General features: G+C 38.0%; 1 protein-coding gene and 1 long non-coding RNA gene across 2 annotated transcripts in view; one reads left to right on the forward strand and one right to left on the reverse strand.

Moving 5' to 3' along the window:
* LOC307197460 overlaps positions 1-21385 on the forward strand; it is a 94730-nt gene that overhangs the window by 1900 nt on the left and 71445 nt on the right. The window contains exon 2 of the long non-coding RNA XR_013831414.1: positions 7261-7356. This is a non-coding gene — a long non-coding RNA (uncharacterized lncRNA). The remainder of the gene's footprint in view (positions 1-7260; positions 7357-21385) is intronic.
* DSG3 (desmoglein 3) overlaps positions 15840-21385 on the reverse strand; it is a gene marked incomplete at its 5' end in the record, with an annotated part of 28871 nt that continues 23325 nt past the window's right edge. The window contains 4 exons of the mRNA XM_079943190.1: positions 15840-16546; positions 17470-17717; positions 19106-19169; positions 19473-19612. Coding sequence (XP_079799316.1) covers positions 16058-16546; positions 17470-17717; positions 19106-19169; positions 19473-19612 — 941 coding nt within the window. The 3' untranslated portion in view covers positions 15840-16057. The remainder of the gene's footprint in view (positions 16547-17469; positions 17718-19105; positions 19170-19472; positions 19613-21385) is intronic.

Genomic DNA, 21385 nt, shown 5'->3' on the forward strand with positions numbered 1-21385 from the left:
AGAATCATCTCTTAGTATTATCTAAAACAAAAATGTTAAAAAAAAGTTTTCATAAAGACCAACAAAAACTGGTTATGACAGTCAAGAAGCTTTCTCATAGAATGTTGATTAATAAAGGGCATGTGAAACAGGGAATATAGCCAATATTTTATAATAACTATAAATGGAGCATAACCTTTAAAATTGTGAATCACTATATGGCACACCTGTAACTTGTATAATATTGTACATAAACTATATCTCAATTTAAAAAACGAAAAAAATAAAGGGTATGTGGATACAGGAAAAACTATGACACGTATCTAGGTCAAGGGAGAAGGGCGAAAAGAGGAGGAGTTTGTTTTCTGGTTTAGTTCCACTCATTTGTTCAACATTTAGTTTGTCTCTGTTCACCAAATATTTAATTTGCATTTTACTGTCAATACAAAGATAAGTAATCCAAGAAACAAAAATAGATGCTTATGAAATAGTATAGCTATACCTAACATAGACTGTTATAAGTGCAGTGGTAGAACTGTTTGCACGGTATAAAGCAAACGTAGGGAAGAGAGTACCTAACTCATGCTTTGGACCGTGAGGTTGGGGTGGAGTGGTGTGGTGAGCTGATTCTTAAAGGATGAATAGTTGTGAAGGAGACATTGAACCTGTGAGGACTGAGTAACTCAAAGCATAAAGGCTGTTGGTGAAGAGTCAGGGGTTTCAGATTTATCTGAGAAAAAAGCATTTTTTTTTTTCATAACGTTGACACAAACAGGAAAGTCAGAAGTAAAGACTTTTGTGTGTGTGTGAAAATTGAATTTGAGATATTAGAGCAATATCCAATGAGAAAAGTCCAGCAAGTAGTTTGAAATGAGAACATATTTGCAGGTAGATTTAGGAGGCAGAAAGTCACCTAATTTTCTTTCTTTTCAACTATTCTTTCTCAATACATTTCTTATTCTCTGCCAACCTGTTAAGTGTTTATGCCTTTTGAGTCCTTTCTATCTTTTCTTCTTACTTGGTACCTAGCACGACTCTGTAGCCACTCCCATTGTGCAGATCCATCAGTTTTCTCTTCTGAGCTTCTAACATGGGACATTACCATTTGGACATTTCATAGGGACATCGAACTACCATAATACTTTTGTAAGGATATCAAATTCAGCATACTGACAAAAAAGATTTCCCTATCCCTCTATACCTCTCCAGCTCAAGCTTGCTACTTCCTCATATGCCTTGTCAACTTGGTCACCCAAGCCAGGAACCTGAGAGTCATCCTCAATTCTCCTTTTTGCATTCTCTCCAATTATTGTACTTAACTTTCCTTTCATTCTCTGTGGCTGTGTTCAAAGTGACTCACACAACCTACATAGCAGCAGTCACATTGTGGTTTATGGTTAGTTCATTCCTGTCTGCTACTTCGATTGTTTTCCTTTCTCAAGATTGTTACTTCTTTAAGAGCAGAGGCCATATCATATTCATAGTGGGCCCAGCCCCTCGTGTCCAGCACATATTAGATGATCAATAAAGATTTGTTAGACACATGTAGAGCACAGACGTACGGACACCAAGAGGGGAAAGTGGAGTGAAGTGGGGTGGTGGGGTGATGAATCGGGAGATTGGGATTGACATATATACACTAATATGTGTAAAATAGATAACTAATAAGAACCTGCTGTATAAAAAATAAATTAATTAAATTTTAAGAAAAGATAAAGCTACTTTACCTTAAAGGAAAAAAAAAAAAAAAGGTTTGTTGAACCAAGCCCACATGGAAGGAACTAATTACAAGTGGAAAAGGAGAGTTATAGGGGGAAGGTGTTTGAAATATCCACTCTGGATGGATTAATAGTGGATCTGGTCAGAAAATGTTGGTCCGGGATCGTGTGTGTGTGTGTGTGTGTGTGTGTGTGTGTGTGTGTGTGTGAGATGCACACGCATACATGTGCACACACACACATGCACGTGTGTTGGTGGGTGTTTGTCTGTTTCCCCCAACGATACTGCAGCCCAAGAGCTGGAGAGGGGTAGCGGATGGTGGGTGTGAGTCAGAGTTTCACAGTGGCCTGGCTGATAATTAAGAGGTCAAAGTGTCTGGGATATAGTATCTCGGGAGTTGAATGTGGCAGGAAGGACATGGACAAGGCAAAGCTGGAGGAGTTCAGGGTCAGGTTGAGAAGAGAGTGTATCACACTAGGAGTGGAGAAATGGGAGAGGATCATCCTTCCCCTTTGTCCTGGAGAAGGAATCATGGTCTTTTTCCATAGAGGCCAAGGCAAGAGGGACATCACAGACACTAGGTGTCAGGATGTTGAAATTTTCATGGATTCTCCAGTTAGCTGGGCCAAGAGCGGCCTCTGCCTTAGGCAGTAAGAGAACAGCACTGGCTGATTTGTGGGGTGGGGCCTCTAACAACAGGGTGGGAAAAGCTTTGCTACCTTTCTGAGCTAGAACTTACAGAGTGATAATCAAGCCCAGTAGACTGCCAGCCCCGTGGTCTAGCACAAAGAAGCCAGCTTATCTTTGGTGAACAGTCACCGCCAACACCCTGCCTGATAGAGAGCCGCACGCAGTGAGTCACAGGCTCTAGCTGAGCTGTTTCCCAGAGGCTCCTCCTCGTGAGTCTGTAGATGAGGACCGACTCCTCAGATGCAAAGTCCCGAACCAAAATAATGAAATTGTCAGCAGTGTTCACAGACCAGAGAATTAGAGGAAGACACTACAGTTGCAAAATGAGATTTGGCTCAGCAAAGAAAACAGAATTGTCTATCCTTGGGTCTAAGTAGAGTGCTGAACCAACGTCGTCAGAGATTCTTTTTCGAAATAAATCATACACTAGTTTTACAAGGTGATGAGGCTATAATAATGCTGAATTGAGGTGTGTACAAAGCAACGATTGTCTAGAAAACCTCAGCAAGGTCTTCATGGCCCATCAGAATGCCTCTCCCTCCTACTGACTAAGGTCTGAAATCCTTGAGCTGAAGGTTCCCTTGGCTGATACATGCATATTCCTGGGAGGGTGGCATGCTAATCTCTTATCAGTTATTTACATCACAACATGACACCACAGATACACCAAGCATGCTCCACCTCAGAGTCCTTGTACTCTCTGTTCCTTTTCCTGAGAAGGTTCTGCTCCAGACATGTACCAGGTTTCCTCACTCTTCACTTTTTTCCCCTCAAATATTACCTTATCAGTGAGATCTTCTCTGACCACCCATATAAAAATTATAATTGTTCCCACCCCCAGGGCTCCCCATCGCCCTTTCCCACTTCATTTTTCTTCTTGGCACATCACAATTTAAAAGACTGTGCATTTACTTATTATCTGTCACCATTCATTAGAATGTAAACTTCATGAGGGCTGGTGTTTTTCTCTATGAATTGCTATGTATTCAGCACCTAAACAGTGCCTGATCCATTGTAGGTCTTCATTATATACTAGTGGAACATGTGAATGAAAGAATAGTGAATATATTGGGTTGGCCAAAAAGTGCCTTTGGTTTTTTAGTAAAAATAAAACACGTTTTTCATTTTCACCAAGAACTTTATTGAACAACGTATTCACCCTTCTGCCATTTTTCAGGCAACTTCATAATTCCATCTTCCCAAAACTTTTTATCTTTTTGAGCAAAGAACTGTTCCAGGTGCCTTTTACAGTCTTCTAGGGAATTGAAATTTTTTCCATTAAGAGAATTTTGTAAAGACTGAAATAAATGGAAATCCGAAGGTGCAATGTCTGGTGAATATGGCGGATGAATCAGAACTTCCCAGCCAAGCTGTAACAGTTTTTGCCTGGTCATCAAAGAAGCATGTGGTCTTGAGTTATTCTGAAGGAAGATTATGCATTTTCTGTTGACTAATTCTAGACGCTTTTCATTGAGTGCTGCTTTCAATTGGTGTAAGTGGGAGCAGTACTTGTTGGAACTAATCGTTTGCTTTTCTGGAAGGAGCTCATAATAGAGGACTCCTTTCCAATCCCACCGTACACACAACATCACCTTCTTTGGATGAAGACCGGCCTTTGGTGTGGTTAGTGGTGGTTTATTTTACTTGCCCCACCATCTCTTCTGTTCCACGTTATTGTACAGTATCCACTTTTCATCGCCCGTCACAGATTGTTTTAAAAATGGAACGTCTTCATCAAGTTTAAGTAGAGAATCACATGTGGAAGTATGGTCAAGAAGGTTTTTTCGCTTAACTTATATGGCACCCAAACGTCAAAGCGATGAACATAACGAAGCTGGTGCAAATGATTTTCAGTGCTTGATTCGGATATTTTGAGTATGTCGGCTATCTCCCGCGTGGTATAACGTTGATTTTCTCAATTAATATCTTGATTTGATCACTATCAACTTCAACTGGTCTACCCAACCGTAGAGCATCATCCAGTGAGAAATCTCCAGCTCAAAACTTTGCAAACCACTTTTGACACATTCGATCAGTCACAGCACCTTCTCCATATACTGCACAAATCTTTTGCGTTTTTGATTGCGTTTTTATCTTTCTTGAAATAATAAAGCATAATATGCCAAAAATGTTGCTTTTTTTCTTCCACCTTCAATAATGAAATGGCTACACAAAAATTCACCAATTTTGATAAGTCTTTTTAAATTTTTTATTTTAATTTTTTAATTAATTATTTATTTATTTATTTTGCTGTACGCGGGCCTCTCACTGTTGTGGCCTCTCCCGTTGTGGAGCACAGGCTCTGGACGCGCAGGCTCAGCGGCCATGGCTCACGGGCCCAGCCGCTCCGCGGCACGTGGGATCCTCCCGGACTGGGGCATGAACCCGTGTCCCCTGCATCAGCAGGCAGACTCTCAACCACTGCGCCACCAGGGAAGCCCCTTTTTTAATTTTTTTAACGTCTTTATTGGAGTATAATTGCTTCACAATGGTGTGTTAGTTTCTGCCGTATAACAAAGTGAATCAAAAAATATGGAACGCTTCACGAATTTGCGTGTCATCCTTGCGCAGGGGCCATGCTAATCTTCTCTGTATTGTTACAATTTTAGTATATATGCTGCCAAAGCGAGCACAAGTGTTTTTTTAAATGCACGCTGATATGACAGCTGTCACACACAATCTAACAAAATTGTTTCAATGAAGTTAAAGACAACTAAGTGCTACTAGAGCCATCTTAGGGAAAAAAACCGAGCAAACCTTTTGGCCAACCCAATATTTTCAAGGTTATTTTGGAGGATAGGTGTGTGTGTGTGTAAAATGAGGGTAAAGGGGAAAAGAGAAGAGAGCATTATATTCCTGGAAGGACATGAGTAAATGTCACCAAACTGAGGTGTGGGTGTGCTGGGAGGCCTGCTTCACTGTGGGCAAAATCCCCCTATCTCACAATTTTATCACAGGTGGGCCTGCCAAGGCTTCCCGAACAGTATAAAGTTTGAGGCGTTTAGAGGCCAGTGGAGAACATTTCTGTGTTCTTTCTCCTTTTCAAGACGCCCTTCCTTACAGGGGGAGCAAAGTGCGAAACCAGAAACCATAAACAATATGGAAAATCCCTTTTCCCTCTGGAGGTGAACAAAGTTAGCATTCATTACAATGTTGATTTTATCTCTCCACCTACGTTTTCTGAAAAAAATTTCAGAATAAATCTCTAGCTTTGATTTCACCCTAGGGTTTGTTTATAGGAATTCTTGGAAAGATAAGGGAAGTAGCAGTGGCTGGGGAAGAGAGGAGGAGAGTTTGGTTGCTAATAGCAGCCCTGGACTGTGTGACAGGACTTGTAGGGCTTACGGGCAGCACAAGAGTGTTTACCGAGAGTGTCAGACAGAAACCATCATGCTGACCCAAATGTGACTAATGAGCCTAGGGAGATCCACCAGAAAACCCCTCAGAAGACAGAAAAGAATACCGGTTTCTCGGCGGTTACTTCATTCATTTGCACGTAGACAAGTGACATTCTTGCATATCAGGAAAAAGTGATATAGAAGCGATGCAATGGCTTTGGAGAGCAAAGGTGGAAGTAAAATACTGGCTTTAAAGACCTTTTCAAAATGATCTGACTGATGATTATAAATACTGTAGTAGAGAGAAGCAAAATTTCAAAATAAATAACAATTTCCATGTTAAGAAAAAACAAGGATTCAAAGAAATTAACTGATTTTAATTTACTTTCAAAACTAACGTTGTTGGTGGTTTTTAAAAAACTTTTGTACCATGCAAGTCGATGCAGTAGCTTATTAATTATCAAGTTCTGAAATTTGTGATTGATTTACTTGTTAAAATCATTAGAGCACATTTAAAGTTATTCCTTAATGATGTTACTTACTTGCATTTTTGACATCCCCCTTGGGTGGAGAAAGGGTTGATTCCAGCGGGGGAGGCAAATGGAGCCTGAGGGTGAGCTTGTCCATGGGAGGGTGTGAGCTTGTGAATGTCGTTTGTCACACGTACTACACAGAAGAAATATTGGGAACTACTACCCTGCTGAGCAAAAGTTATGATATTGTTATTCTTGAATCCCAAATTTGACATTACAAATGCAAATTACTTCTATAACTTTACTTTTATAGTATAAGCAATTGAAAATCTTTTAATATGATAAATAATAATTTAATTAACTCAGTTACATCTGTACACACCCAGGAAATAGGAGAGTTGAAGCAGTCTTTCAGATATCATAAGAAAGAAAATCAAAATGTCCCTGGTAGGGTTTCCCTGGTGGAGCAGTGGTTGAGAGTCCGCCTGCCGATGCAGGGTACATGGGTTCGTGCCCCGGTCCGGGAGGATCCCACATGCCGCGGAGTGGCTGGGCCCGTGAGCCATGGCCTCTGAGCCTGCGCGTCAGGAGCCTGTGCTCCACAACGGGAAAGGCCACAACAGTGAGAGGCCCGCGTACCGCAAAAAAAAAAAAAAAAAAAAAAAAAAAGTCCCAGGTATGTGAGCATTTCAGGAAAGTGTTCTTAAATCCGTTTTGCTTGAACTGTACTTTTTTTTTTTTTTTTTTTGCGGTGGACCTAGTTTGAGTTTCATCACCTCGTCTAGTTCCCATTTAGAAATTTTATTAGACAGAAATATGTTCAAACATTATCAAACGAGTTAAGCAAAACTGTGATACAAAAAAGGCAGTGGGAAAAAAATTGCTCCTGATACTTTAGTTTTAACGATCACAGTAACCCTTACCAGCTGGTCTGAGGACATTTGTGGTTAAAGATTTTTTTTAAATCATAGTGTTTATTATGAACATTACTATATGCCTTGAAAGCAGACCTCTTATTTTACAAGGGAATTGTCTGCTAATTTGCTATAACATTTTTTTAGGTGGACCTCTCTTAACTTCTACTGAAACAATGTCTGAATGATTCATACCTTTGGAGAGAGTCACACCCATTTCACGCAGACTCAGCTACAATAAAGGTAAGTCAGCCAACAAAGACTTCTTGTGACTAACTCTCCTGTGGGTATGAAAGAAGAAGAGAGTGTATCCTTGTACTTCTTGCTTAACTTTAGGATTAGAACATTCATCTGAAGTAATCAGTAAATTTATGACAACAAGTTAAGCAGAGCAGTATTACAGGGAAAACTTGTTGAACAAAGAAAAATCCATGTGAAGGGTCATATGGAAGAATTGTTTTATGGTTCATAAAAGTGCCATTGTGAGTTTCCATTGTTTGGACCTTGGAATTTTCAATAATAGGAATCTCAAGTCCGTAGAGTATGGTTTATTGTCCTTTATAACTCGGATTTTCACTTTAGAAGTATGAATAAGCCATCTAAAACCAAAAATTTTGTTTAAATCAGAGGACAAGTTTTATTCTAGGCTTCAGGAATAAAAAGATGATGGAATTTCTATGGAACATTTTATTTACTTTTATTTCTTAGAGACTAGATGCATTAGGTCAATTGGTCAGAATGTGAAACCTGAATCTCAGGTGTGATCCGTGGTCCTATATGGACAGATAGGTGCCACATATGTGATTTGACAGGAAAGTGTCCGTGCACTAAACACTCCACCTCCTGACCTATGACCTAATGATAATGAAATTTCACTTTGTTTTTTGAGACTGCAGATATTTGAGTATTAAAGGTGTATACTCCAAGGAGGAGAATAAGTCATTTTCTGTGATTTATACTTTGCTGTGAATTAATTTATCAATTAAAAAACTTATCAACTAGTTATGGTCAGATTTTTAAAGGAAGTAGGAAGTAGTGATTATGAAAACATTAAGCGTATCCTATTCTAGAAATAAGGTAATAAAATATGCAAAGGTAAAGACAATTTAACTTCCTTCTATTTTATGTTGGGTCCACTAGCTTTTGTAAATAAAACTTCTTTTCACTTGGCACCATAAATCCTATAGAAACTGGATGTAAATTGTGGTCATTTTCTTTGTACAGTAATTAATGTTCTACCAGCATTCCCTAACATGCGTATCCTACTGGAGGTTGGGTCAGTAGCATCATTCCTTTTATGCTAATTTGGAAGTAACTATTTTTTTTGCCCAGAGCCACCTAGCTGCCCTATTTTACTTGGTGGAAATGACATAGTTAGAACTCTTAGGGTAAGAAAGCCTCCCATTCTGTCCTTTTCCAAGGGAGCTCAACTGAAATATTGCAGTCAGCTGGTCAAATTCTCATTACTTGTTTGGCTACAAGTCACAATTTGATTTGAATGAATTCATCTCTATTTGCTTGTGTATTCAGAGGAATTTCCAGTGCAGAGTAGAGTAGACAGGACAAGTTCTGTGGTTAGGCAAAAGATTAGTGAAAAAGAAATATTACAGTGGCAGTTTGGAATCACAAGAATAGAATTGGCCTAGTTAATTCCTAACTCTACCTTTGATGGACAAGTTACTTTTCTTTTTAAAATTTATTTATTTATTCATTTATTTTTGACTGCATTGGGTCTTTGTTGCTGCACGCGGGCTTTCTCTAGTTGCGGCGAGCACGGGCTACTCTTCGTTGCGGTGCACGGACTTCTCATTGCAGTGGCTTCTCTGTTGCGGAGCACGGGCCCTAGGGCGCACAGGCTTCAATAGTTGTGGCTCACAGGCTCTAGAGCACAGGCTCAGTAGTTGTGGCGCACGGGCTTAGTTGCTCCGCGGCATGTGGGATCTTCCCGGACCAGGGCTCAAACCTGTGTCCCCTGCATTGACAGGCGGATTCCTAACCACTGCACCACCAGGGAAGCCCTGGACAAATTACTTTTCAGCCTGTTTGAGCATCTGTAAAACAGGACTTAGGATCGGATAATATAGATGTTTTGAGTTTGTATGGTTTCAGTAGTTTTGTATGTCACCACTCAACTTTTTGAGTTCATTTTAAAGATTGAAAAAATAGTAATAATTATTTTTATTTCAAATCTTTATGAGTGCTGTGTCCCAAGTGCATTCTTGTAACTTCTTTACAGAAACCTCATGAGGTAGGGAATGTTATTATCTCTATAACAATAATCCAGAGAGGTGCAAAGAGGTAAGTAACTTGCCAAAGACACACAGCTAGTAAATGGTGAAGCTGGGATTTGAACTCAAGTACTTTGTCTCCAAAGCCTGAACTCTTAACCATTAATTTAAAACACACAGTTGAAAAACAAAACAAAACAAAAATTTCAAGTTTATCTTTTGTTAGTCATTAAAATATAATACACAGTTATTTTTTGTTTTGTTTTGTTTTTTTGTTTTGTTTTGTTTTTTGCGGTACGCGGGCCTCTCACTGTTGTGGCCTTTCCCGTTGTGGAGCACAGGCTCCGGACGTGCAGGCTCAGCGGCCATGGCTCATGGGCCCAGCTGCTCCGCGGCATGTGGGATCCTCCCGGACCGGGGCACGAACCCGTATCCCCTGCATCGGCAGGCGGACTCTCAATCACTGCGCCACCAGGGAAGCCCAATATACAGTTATTTTTGATTGACTAACAGATGGAATGAAATTTAAAAATTTTCTCTTAGGTCCTCCAGTAGTAAGTTTTCATTTTATGCAAACTAGCAGGTTTTCTTTGCCTGACAGCTCACAGTTTCCTATCAAAATATTCAATAACACCTCCTGATTTGTTCTTTCAGTGGAGACATCCTTCCCTAGCTAGAGTTGGCAAAGGTGGCAATAGCATGCATTGGCTTGTTCTGGAGGCCCTGGGAGAGTATTGCATAGAGAAGTTCTTGGATCATCCTGACAGCATATGCCTTTGTTGTTGGTTTGCAATTCAAAAGAATATTCAAAGACCAGCACAAAGAGGACAGTTCCAGGGTCCAAGAAAATGTGTATAGAAAGAGTGGCTAGTTAGAAAATCAACTTAGATTTCAAACATTAGCAGCCATAAAATATCTTCTGAGGAAGAATCCATAGCAGATTATAACAGTTGAGAGGAAAAGGGAAGATGAAGAAAAATATTGTCAAAATTTATTAGACTAAGGGTTTACTATACATTAAATTTTTTTTGACATACAAAAAGTTGTACATAATTAATGTATGCAACTTGCTGAGTTTGGAGATAAGTATAAACCTATGAAACCATTACCACAATCTATACCATAAACCTATTTATCACCTTTAAAAGTTTCCTCCTGCCCTTCTGTTTGTTACTGTTATTTTGTGTGTGACAAGAACACCTGACATAAGACTTACCTCTTAGCAAAATTTTAAGTATACAATACAGTATTTTTAAGTATAGGCTCTATGCTATACATTAGTCTCTAGGACTTATTCGTCAGTTACAACCGAAACTTTGTACCTTTGACTAATAGCTCCATTTCTTATTTCACATGTTTTTACTAATCAAAAGTTGTGGGTGTCAGCCCTGGATGAGAATAATTAAAAGTTTGGTCAAGCAAGGCCTCTTCATTGTGTCTTACCTGAAGAAATTTAGGTGGAAAATTTAGGTGATTCTTTTCTTTTTAATCATACATCTAGAGAGTAGACTCCTTGTATTGTGTGTGTATATATATATATATAAACTTTGTTTCTGCAGTACCACTGAGCATTAGTGTCTGGTCCGTGGGTTGGATGATGGCAAGATACTGCTTCAGCTATACCAAGCTACATAGTTACTGGAGGCAAATATGTATGCATATGTGTGCATATGTGTGTGTGTGTGTGTGTGTGTGTGTGTGTGTGTGTGTGTTTCTCCTCCTAGTTAGGACCATACAACCTTATTATCAATACCAGTCAGTAGGACATGGAAGCCATGACTAAGTTAATCTCACATTTTCTGTTTAAATACTCATTTTTGGCTTAGTAACAATGCCTCCTTGCAGGAGTAGAAACCATACCATTATGTCATTTAAATAAATCCAAGATTACCTGATTCTGTATTGCTTTATAATTAAGAAACTTCTTTGCAATCTTCTCTTGATTATGAAAGAATATAAATACTTTCTCTGCCTTCTAAGGAAATGAGGACGTATTCTTTCAATATCAGTGTTTGGCTTTTATCATAATTTGATGTTCTGTTTTCATACAAAATTTACTGTTGCTAATTTAATAAAAATTCAGCTCACAGAAAACATAAGGAACCATTTAAAGTTATTATTTTAAAAAAACAAAACAAAAACCCAGTTCATAGATACAGAGAACAGACTGGTGGTTGCCAGAGGTAAGGGGTTGAGAGATGGGCAAAATGGGTGAAGGGGATCAAAAGGTACAAACTTCCAGCTATAAAATACATAAGTCCTGGGGATGTAATGTACAGCAGGATCACTATAGTTAATAATACTGAACTGCATATTTGAAAGTTGCTAAAATCTTAAAAGTCCTCATTGGAAGAAAAGACATTTTTTTGTAACTATGTGTGGTGACAGATGTTAACTAGACTTATTGTAGTGATCATTTTGCAATATATATAAATATCAAATAAAAAATTTTAAATATAAAGTTATTTTTTATATCTAGACACATGTCACATAACCTCTTCTAAATAGTGGGCTGTCAAAGTAAGTCTCAGGAGTTTACCGGAAAAGCGATTCCATGACTTCCAGGTAGCTTGTTTCTGTTATTAAATGTGGAGGAGAACTGCTCACTGTGACCTGAAAAATAAACCCAAATATTTTTCAAAACAGCAACAAATCATGTATTTACATTCTTTCATCTATCCCTACCTTTTTATCTTTCTATCTCTACCTTTCAATTGTATATATGTATACATATATATGCCTACATTGTACTGCTTCTTTAATCTTTAGAATTATATCTAGATTTATAATCTTTTTATTGTATAACTTTCATTGTTTTCTTTCCAATTTTTCATGTTCTACTCAAGTTAGAGCTGAAAATAAACAGATTATTCTGAGAGAGTAATAAGTATTATTATTGCTGAATAATATAATTCAGCAATATAATAATATTATTATAATATAATAAATATTATATATTTATTATTATAAATATTTTAGAAGTATATTATAAATAATAATAATTATATATTTATTATAATAAATATATTGAAATATATTATAAATTATAATAATACAATTAGATTTGTGTCACTTGTATGACTTTGAGGAAGTTACTTTGCTTCTCTGGGTCTCTGTTTTTGTGACTGTAATCTCAGGGCTACTGTAAAAAATAAATTAGAATATAAGTTTCTTGGCCATCTGGTAGCCCTCACCAATGTCACGCTTCTTCCTGCTCTGGTAACTGCACCCTTTGCACTTTTAGACCATCACTATCTTGAGTTTTAACTACACCTGCATTGTGCTTAGATTTTTTTTTTTTTTTTTGCATTTGTAAAAAAAAAAAAAAGTCCGTGTATAAAAAGAAAAAGAAAGCAAAGACACCAACCTGGAATGGCCTATGTCTTGTCATGGAGGGAATTGTAGTGCACTCTGGATCAGGCAAAGCAGAAGAAAGCTCAGTGTTCTTTGTGGAAAACGCGTTGTTTCTGGCACCTGGAATTTAAATAATTGTCTTCTTTTCTCATCAGTTATCCCCCTTACATAAAAATGATCTCAGACTGTGCTGTTGAGCAAGTCTTAATCACGGATTCAGAATTACTCTTTGTAGACTCAGTAAAGGAGCTGAGAAAATACTGGATTGCTAATAACAAGAAGGAAAGATCCGTAATTTTTACTTAATTGCTAGTTGTTTCTTATTTGCTAGTTGCAGTGAAGCTAGTCAGTTGAATGTACTCCTTTACACTCTTACTTGATTTCTGAAAATTAAGATAGGAGAAACTGATCTTGCTGGTTTTATTCGTTCAACTTTCTGTGAAGAAGAGGAACTGGTGATTTTTTTGGAATTTACCTGCGTAGCTTTCATTTTCCTGAGATTGATTTGGAAGCCTGAGTTAAGCGATCCACCTTTCTTCACTCAGCATTCACTCTAATCCAGTTTCTGCTTCCCGTACCCCAGGTCCAGGTTGAATTGTCTGCATTTAAGAATGAGGAGGGTCAACCAAAGCAAGATCTGAGTTCTGAAGGGAGTTGTTTTGTGGCATCCCTTTAAAGGAAGACATAAAAATAACAGGCATTTACTGGGAGACAAACTCACCGCAGGGGCTGATGGCTGTCCCCAAGGTCATGGTACATTTTTGTCACCATGTTAGGCTGGAAACCTTACTTTCTCTTTACTTCAACTTCTCTCTGAGTCTTCATAGAATGTCAATTTTTTTGCCTGAGAGACCATTCCAAATTACCAAACAAATAATAAATGAGTTAAATCATCCAGTTAATAAGTCTGCCCTGACCTCGTCCAGCACCTTATCCAGCACCATTTCTACCCGAAGAAGAGATCCTGAGTCCCCCAGTACTTCCTTCCTGCCTGGGAGGACGCAGAAAAAGTATCAGCTAGAAAAACAAGGTAGAATACTGATAAAAATGCATGTGCAATCTCTTTTTTACATCATATTTCTTAACAGTTATTAACTGCAGAGAGTAGTTCAGCTTTTGCTAAATGGTTAAGGAAGTACTCATAAATTTGTTGCAAAACAGTTTTATTATAACAATGTTTGACTGTTAAAGTTTTAGTATATACTGTTTAAAAATTATAATACATTAAGTCAAAAGACAGTTTTTAAAAAGTTTTTCTGTTGAAAACAATTTTTATTTTTAGTGAAAAAATACAGATACATTTTTGCTTTGAATTTCATTTACATGGCAAATCAATTTTAGGTCCTCCTAGACAAGATTGATCTATTTTTATTTTAAAACTCCTTTAATTTCAATTTTTCCCTTATTAGTCTTTACTACTATGTCATAGTTTCCTCTGCAGTTTGACAACGAAGCAAAATTCTCATTTCATAAGTTGGATTTTAAGAGGCAATGTTAAAATACTTTGAGGATCCTGAAAACACATTTGAACTTGGAACAAGGGTTATTCTGATTATTAATTTAATTCTCATGCATAAACAAGAGTCACAAGTCAACTCTGTGTTCTAGACCTCAGAGCAAGACCCCTCTATTGAGAAGAGGCCCCAGTGGTAACAGCAAGGTGACTTCCTCAGGACCTGGCAGGCTGCTCCAAAGGGTCTAGCTCCCCTCACTTCAAGATGGGCACCCTGCAGGCCTTGTTGCCACAGCCGCCTAGTCTTGGAAGAACAGATTGTCTGTGCCTCTCGGGCTGTCTTAGCACATGCCTTCCTGGTGGTCATGGCACCAGGAAGAGGGAAGAATGCTAGATGTAAGGACGTTTAGGGGGTTTCTTCCCCCCCAGGAACCCTCAGGACTGTACACTTCTGGGTTAAAAAAAAAAAACAACACTTTATTACTTTGCATTCCATCTAAAAAACAAATATAGGTTTTGAATATGGCAAAAGCCAGAAAGGATTATTTTATATACAATTAGAGATAATAGAGCATAGAGCCAGACGATGACCTTGTATAGACTTAGTTAAGGACAAAAAAGTTGATAAGAGGTAGGGTGCTCTCTATGGGCTAAAGGCTGAAGACCTTGAATGATCAGAAATGATTTGAAGAACTGCGTTGCCATCAGGGTAATGCCCCTGAAATGACATATTTTAAGCCCTCGCTTACCTAACATTGTTACGCTCAAGAATTAAATTGCGGTAGCAGCTTAATTTAAAAGGAGTGAGACTTAATAAAATAGAGTTACTGATAATTCCTTTCTGTATCGCTTTTTGACCAGAAACACTGTGTATAATACACATTCACAAATTTCACTATGTGTTATTCTAGTCAGAGGCCTCTTTTGCTTATGAGAAAAGCCATGTTTTGTGTTCCCATGAAGTCTGTAGACACAGTTAACAAGATAAACATCACTATAAGTGATATGTAAGTTACAGCTACCTACTGACATTTAAAAAATAAAGAGTAATTTTCAAAGACTATTAACACAGGATTACTGTTACTGAGAAGTGTGTAGGGAGGAGCTTAATGTAAAATATTTTCTTTAGGTAGATCCTTTCAAGGTGATTTAATAAAACACAAAATATTTATACCATATTAAACTTTCCTAAGTTTTCTATGATACTTCTATTTCAAAACTGTCTTATTGTGAGAATATAAGGAATATAGATGCAGCGAGTTTAATGCATAAACCAATACCATTAGCTTGAGCAAAAGATGTACACAGGGTCTCCCAGCACCAAGAAGATAGCAAAAATTCAACTGCAACTACCTCCTTTTTTCCAAGCAGCTCAAAATACTTTAGCAAAGACCTTATGACCATATCATTATTAATGATATAAGAAAAGGTGAAAGATTCAACAACTGGGGCTCTTGACTCCAAGCACTTAATCCACTAAAACACATGGCATTTGAAGTTTAAAAATTATTAGGAAAATTTCCCACTGAATATGATCTCAAGATTTCTTTTGTAAAACATTAAGATTTACTAGGACTTGAATAGTATTTGAGAAGTAAGAGTGACAACACATCCAGTTTGGGGATATAAACTAGACAATTTAGACTGTAATCATGATCAGTTTATAAGAGTAGCAAATAAGTGCCAAATCAGACCAATACTGTGAGATTTGCTATGCTATTTTGAATAATTTGGTTCAAATATCCATATTTGGCCAGTATATAATTCCAGTTCATTCTGGTCACATCAGAAGGGAACAAGGATCTTCTGTACAGATTTTACGACCTGACCCTTGTAGCTCTGCCAGACCATGTAGGTGGCCAGGAACACTGGAAATGGGACAAATCACTCTTTCCGTCACTATTACATTTTATGTGAGAAGTGGATCAAAGACTGCAATGGAAGGCTGCACGTAGGAACCAGCAGCTGAGCTAGTCTCCATTACCAAATAGCTACCATGCTGCAAAGGGTCAAGGATGGAAATGGCTGGCTGGAGGACAGAGCCAGAAGCAGACACAGCAGACGCTCCCTGGCTGCCTGGCAAAATCTGGTACCTAACAGATTCTGACTGCTGGACTTGTACGGATTGGCCACGGGATTCAATCCCAGAGCCACTCTCTTTGGTGGGTGGCTGAGAGTTTTTGGCTTCATCATCCATCCCAAGGCTTATCTCTGCAAGTTTTTTAAATTTGGAACTGAGTGAGTCCAAGCAGCTGTCATCAAACTCATCAGCAATAAAACTGCAACAACCCAGGGAGCCGACGGGAGAACCAGGGGCACCTTTTCCTTCGTTATCATAGATCAGCAAGCAATCGTTTGCTTCCTGGCCATCATCTTCCTCGGCACAGGCAAATGCTTTCTAAAGGTGGAGAAAAGTGGAAAAAAATGAATCGTAAGAGACACTCAGTGGAAGAATGTAATATTATACCATTCTTAGAACTCAAGGTTTGATCAAGAATGCGTGATTTAGGTAATCCATAGGAGGGCATCCTCTGTATCAGCAGTCTTGTGAGAGCCTGACCCGTAAATAGGGCCTATGCCACACCTCGGAATATTCCAAGAATCCTCATCCTAAACAAACCCTTCCTGCCAGTCTCTCCTCACACACAGTGTCAGCCTTCATCTGCTCTACCAGACTAGATGCCAGCACTTGCCATTTCTGATACCGAAACTGTAGGTGAGATCCGTTCTAAAGATGCACCAACCAAGAGGCAAGCAACCTGCCTCCCAAAGTCCTCTCTGTTCTTGCACCCTTGTCCCATTTTGATTCTGTGCTTCCCGACACTTCACCTAATCTTGGACCACAGCCCTCGTTCCCCCTTTTATGTTTGGGTCATTAATTCAATGGTTCTTCAACATTTTTGGACATGGACTCCTTGACAATGTGAAGAATACTCCAACCCTCTCAGAAAAATGTTCGCAGATGTATTCTGACATACTTCATGGTATTGGAAATAGAAAATAAGCTGCTTTATATTCCTAAAGAGGATGCTGCTGATCTGAAATGCAAAAGGTTTTGCTTTCTGTTGTTATTCCAGTTGGAGGAATGAGGAGCCATATTCTCTCATCTTATGTCTACCGGCCCCTCCTCCCTTTTGACCAGTAGCCGGATTTTGGCAGCCATCTTAGGTTATCTGTATTATTTTACAAGGAGCCTCTACTTTTTTTGCTTGTATTTCACCAAGCTGCAAACAAACGAACTGTAAAACTGAAGTAGAGTCAAGTAGAAAGATCTCTAATGTAAACAAGATAACAAAGCCACAAAGTTTTCCACCAAATTACCTGAGAAAAGTAGGAGTCTAGGAAGTTCATGTTTATTGCCCCTTCACCATAGTCCATGTTGGTTCCTTCCAAGGAATGCCTTGTTCTCATCGTTCCGGACCATCCTGCGGAACAGTTGCTAAGTCCAGCGGCTGCTCCGAATGCTGCAGCGGCTCCAGATCCTGCAGCTGCTCCAATCCTGGTGGTCACTTCCATTCCCGAAGCTCCTTCCATCACCGTCCCTCCAGTGCATGTATTTGTAAAAACTTCTAAAAACAGGAGAAAATTCGATAACATCTCATGCTGTGATTTGTTTTGTTTTGTTGTGTTTTCCTGGTCTTTGATATCCGTGAGCAGTTGCCAAGTAAAGCAAGTATGTGGGAGAAAATACAATTTTATGACTCGAGGTGATAAGAACATCCCGCAGTCTGTTATGTGAGAGTAACAGAGGAGGTGAGGACGTAACAGAGGATATTAGCAGATGAAATAGCTCTGAAAACATGCTAACTGAAAAAATATACAAAGGAAATAGATTTTCAGTGACAACGGCCAGAAATGAAAAAGTAAAAACAGAATATTCAGCACACAGCAATGGAAAGCTTCTAATGTAATGCTTGTTTGTTTTCAGGAAAAAAAGAAATTATAATTAAGCTGTCATATTGGCTCAATATGGAAACCAAAGAGGAAACATACATAATGTAATCATGCAAATTAGCAGATGCTAATTTGGTGTCTTGGTGCTTAATGAAAATTTAATAAGCTGTGACTATTTTGCTTGTTACTTTTACATTGCATTTTCATGGAAAGCTATTTTTTCTAGAGAATTCTGAATATAGTTTTTGCTATATAATTATAATGGGAGAAGCAGGTAAGGATTAAGGATTAAGGTAGCTGATAAAGACAGTTACCTTTTTGGGGGAGATCTTATGCGGACTTTTCAGGCTGGACATTTAAAAACAATCTATTGCTAAGCATGGAATTAAGAAAAAATTGAATATTAGGCATTAGGTCTTATGGTTCTAGTTTACACCTTAGTTGTAGCGTTGAGATAAGATGAATAAAATAGTCATTTGGTAAACCAAAGAAATAAATAATTTCACCTATATGACAAATAAGCGATCCTTGTCCCATTATGATTAAATATAAGAATTGGTAATTGAACTCAAATCAGGATCCTGTTAGCTCTGGGGAAGGAATAAGGGCAACAAGACCTAGGATGTGCACACATGAGGCTTTAACTGCAAATATTACTATTGTTGATAGGCAAAGTTGGGTGGTGAGTGCATAGTGTTTGTTATATTTTCCTTTACATTTTTCTATATGTGTGAAATCTTTGCTAATTAAAAAATTAATAATTGACTCCCTGAGAGTTCTACTTCAGTTTATTAAAGTTTGGAAAAGTATAACAAATCTTCAGCTAGTAAAAAATGGTGACATCAGTGGACAATGAACTTATTGAAGCCAGAGCTAGGTCACAGAATTGACTGATATACTAACAGTAAACCATTTCATTGAAACCCTATTTCAGGGGTAACATCTCTCAGTATGTGCACAAATATGCAAATTATTAAGAAAAGAATTTAGAACATTTCTTATCTTTCAACATCTCTTATTTAACCCATTATTGCTTTCAAAAATAAATTTTATGTTCACTTACCAGAATTTTCCATGTAATCAACTCGATTGGCAGTTATAGGTGGCACATAGATATTTGCGATTTCCTACAAACCACATGCAAAAAATAAATACATTTAAAAATTACCCAGATTTCACCAATATAAGTAAGATATGCAAATGGAGACATTACAAGAATTCCAAATTCTTCCAGGAGTAACCATTTTTATGATTTGACATCTGAAGAGCTAAGATCCTAAAAGGCTCCATTCATTTCAGTACTGACTCTCATGGGTCCTTGAGGGTCAGGAGTATCATTTTTATACCCCATTACCTCTTTATCTATATGAATATAAATCGAATTTTGTTCTGTATGATTGAAATAAATGTTTTACAAAGTGTATCCTCACCTTGTCTTCAGGTTGGGCTCCTTCGATTCCCCACGGACGAATTGCTCCTTCTGAACCATCAGGCACTGGCATGAATCCACCCGACACTCCCCCGATAGGACCGGTCCCAAAGTAACAGGTCAACAGCAGAAGGGGGGCCACTAGTATATAGGAAAACAAAATATCAGAACATTTGAATCACTTGGAAACAATTTGACATGGCAATTGCCAGAAACATTACAAAGAAAATACAATATTTTGTAACGCTTATGGATAATCTAATAGAAAGCAAAATTCGTTTCTACAAAATAAAATTTAGTAAATTAAGCATACTAAAATTTCACATGATTATGAAACTGAAGGAGACAGATCAGATTATTCTTGAGACACGTATATTGTTTTCTTAAAATAGGCACTGTTCGATGAATGATAAAGGTGGCCATTCAGTTCCTCAATCATTTTCCGTAATATATATTTTTTTATTATTGCATTTATTTGTACATGTTGAGGCTATGTATATGGTGTCAAGGGAATACACACCTGAAGAGTCAAGATTTTAGGTGGGCATTATAGTGATTTGGTAATCTGGTCTCCAATGATCTCTTAGAGAATAGCCATTAACTTGCAAACTCCCTCAGCAACTAGAGTGATGATCTAATATCATTGCACTTTTAATTGTGACTTAGGAATTCGTAGCTTGGAGGGGCCTTCCTGCCTGGGTAATTACCATTCTTTCTGTGTGTATCAGTCACATCTTAGCAATAAAGATTAACATCATTCTCAGGCTAATGGGCCAAGAGAGAAAGGAGGCACTTCTCAGTCTAGGTAGTCAGTGACCCCACCTCCATCTTTGGCCTGCGGAGGCCACCTGAATCCTAATGTTTGAATTCTGTTCACTTACTGGCAGCTTAGTGAGAGATTTAAGAGTATATAGCCTCTGGAGTCAGACTTCTAGGGTTTGAGTTTTGGTTCCACCATTCACCAGCTGGACAAATTATGTCATCTTTTCTTGCCTCCATTAACTGATCCAAAGAATGGGAGAATATATAGTATCTACCTCATAGATTGTTGTGAGGATTAAATGAGTTAATATAGATAAAGGATGGTACTGAGTGCCATGAGGACTTGCCAGTATTGTTTGGATGGGCTACATCAGTTGTACAAATTAGGTCAGTTTTATATATTTTATATACACATAAATGAAAAAAATTAGGCCAAGTATATAAAATAAAATAAGTTGGACATAATACATTTTCTCAAAATTTAACATAATGTTCATATAAGTGATACTTCTAAAGGTTTTCTTTGCTTATTGCCATTCTTAATTCTATGACTTTGTTAAATGTGTGGGAAGGGTCAAATATTATAAATGGACAAATTAGTTTTGAAAAGTAATGAATATATATCTGTATGGTCAGTATTTTTAGGTGGCCATAGTAGTCTTTTAGAAATCTTGTTTATCATGTGTGTGCAATATGTATTAGGTTTTTACATATGCATCCAGAGAAAGTTCTGTCCTGCACAAAATTCAAGATACGACATTTTGCAAATGGTGATATTTCACATGAAGCAAATGTGATTGTGGGAATAACGGAGTATATGTCCTCTGACTGTCCTGAGCCACAATCCCAAATGTACAGTAGCCTAGAGGATATATGCACATCTCAAAATTCAACATTTCAAAATCAGGCTTATCATTGCCACCCTACTTATCTGTGCTTCCTCTGATATTTTCAATTTCAGTTAATGGTTTCAGTAGCAGCCAAATTCAGTGGTGCCTATGGACTTTTGTTCCACTCTTCCTATCTATTTGTCTCCAGATCCTCTCCATGTACCCGCATCGTGCCTTGCACATCAATCCTTTCCTTTCCAGTCTTATGCCATGGCTCAAAACCTGGCCTCCATCATCTCTTGTGAACTATTACAATAACCTC

The sequence above is a fragment of the Stenella coeruleoalba genome (genome assembly GCF_951394435.1).
Source record: "Stenella coeruleoalba genome assembly, chromosome: 14".
Classification (NCBI taxonomy): domain Eukaryota; kingdom Metazoa; phylum Chordata; class Mammalia; order Artiodactyla; family Delphinidae; genus Stenella; species Stenella coeruleoalba.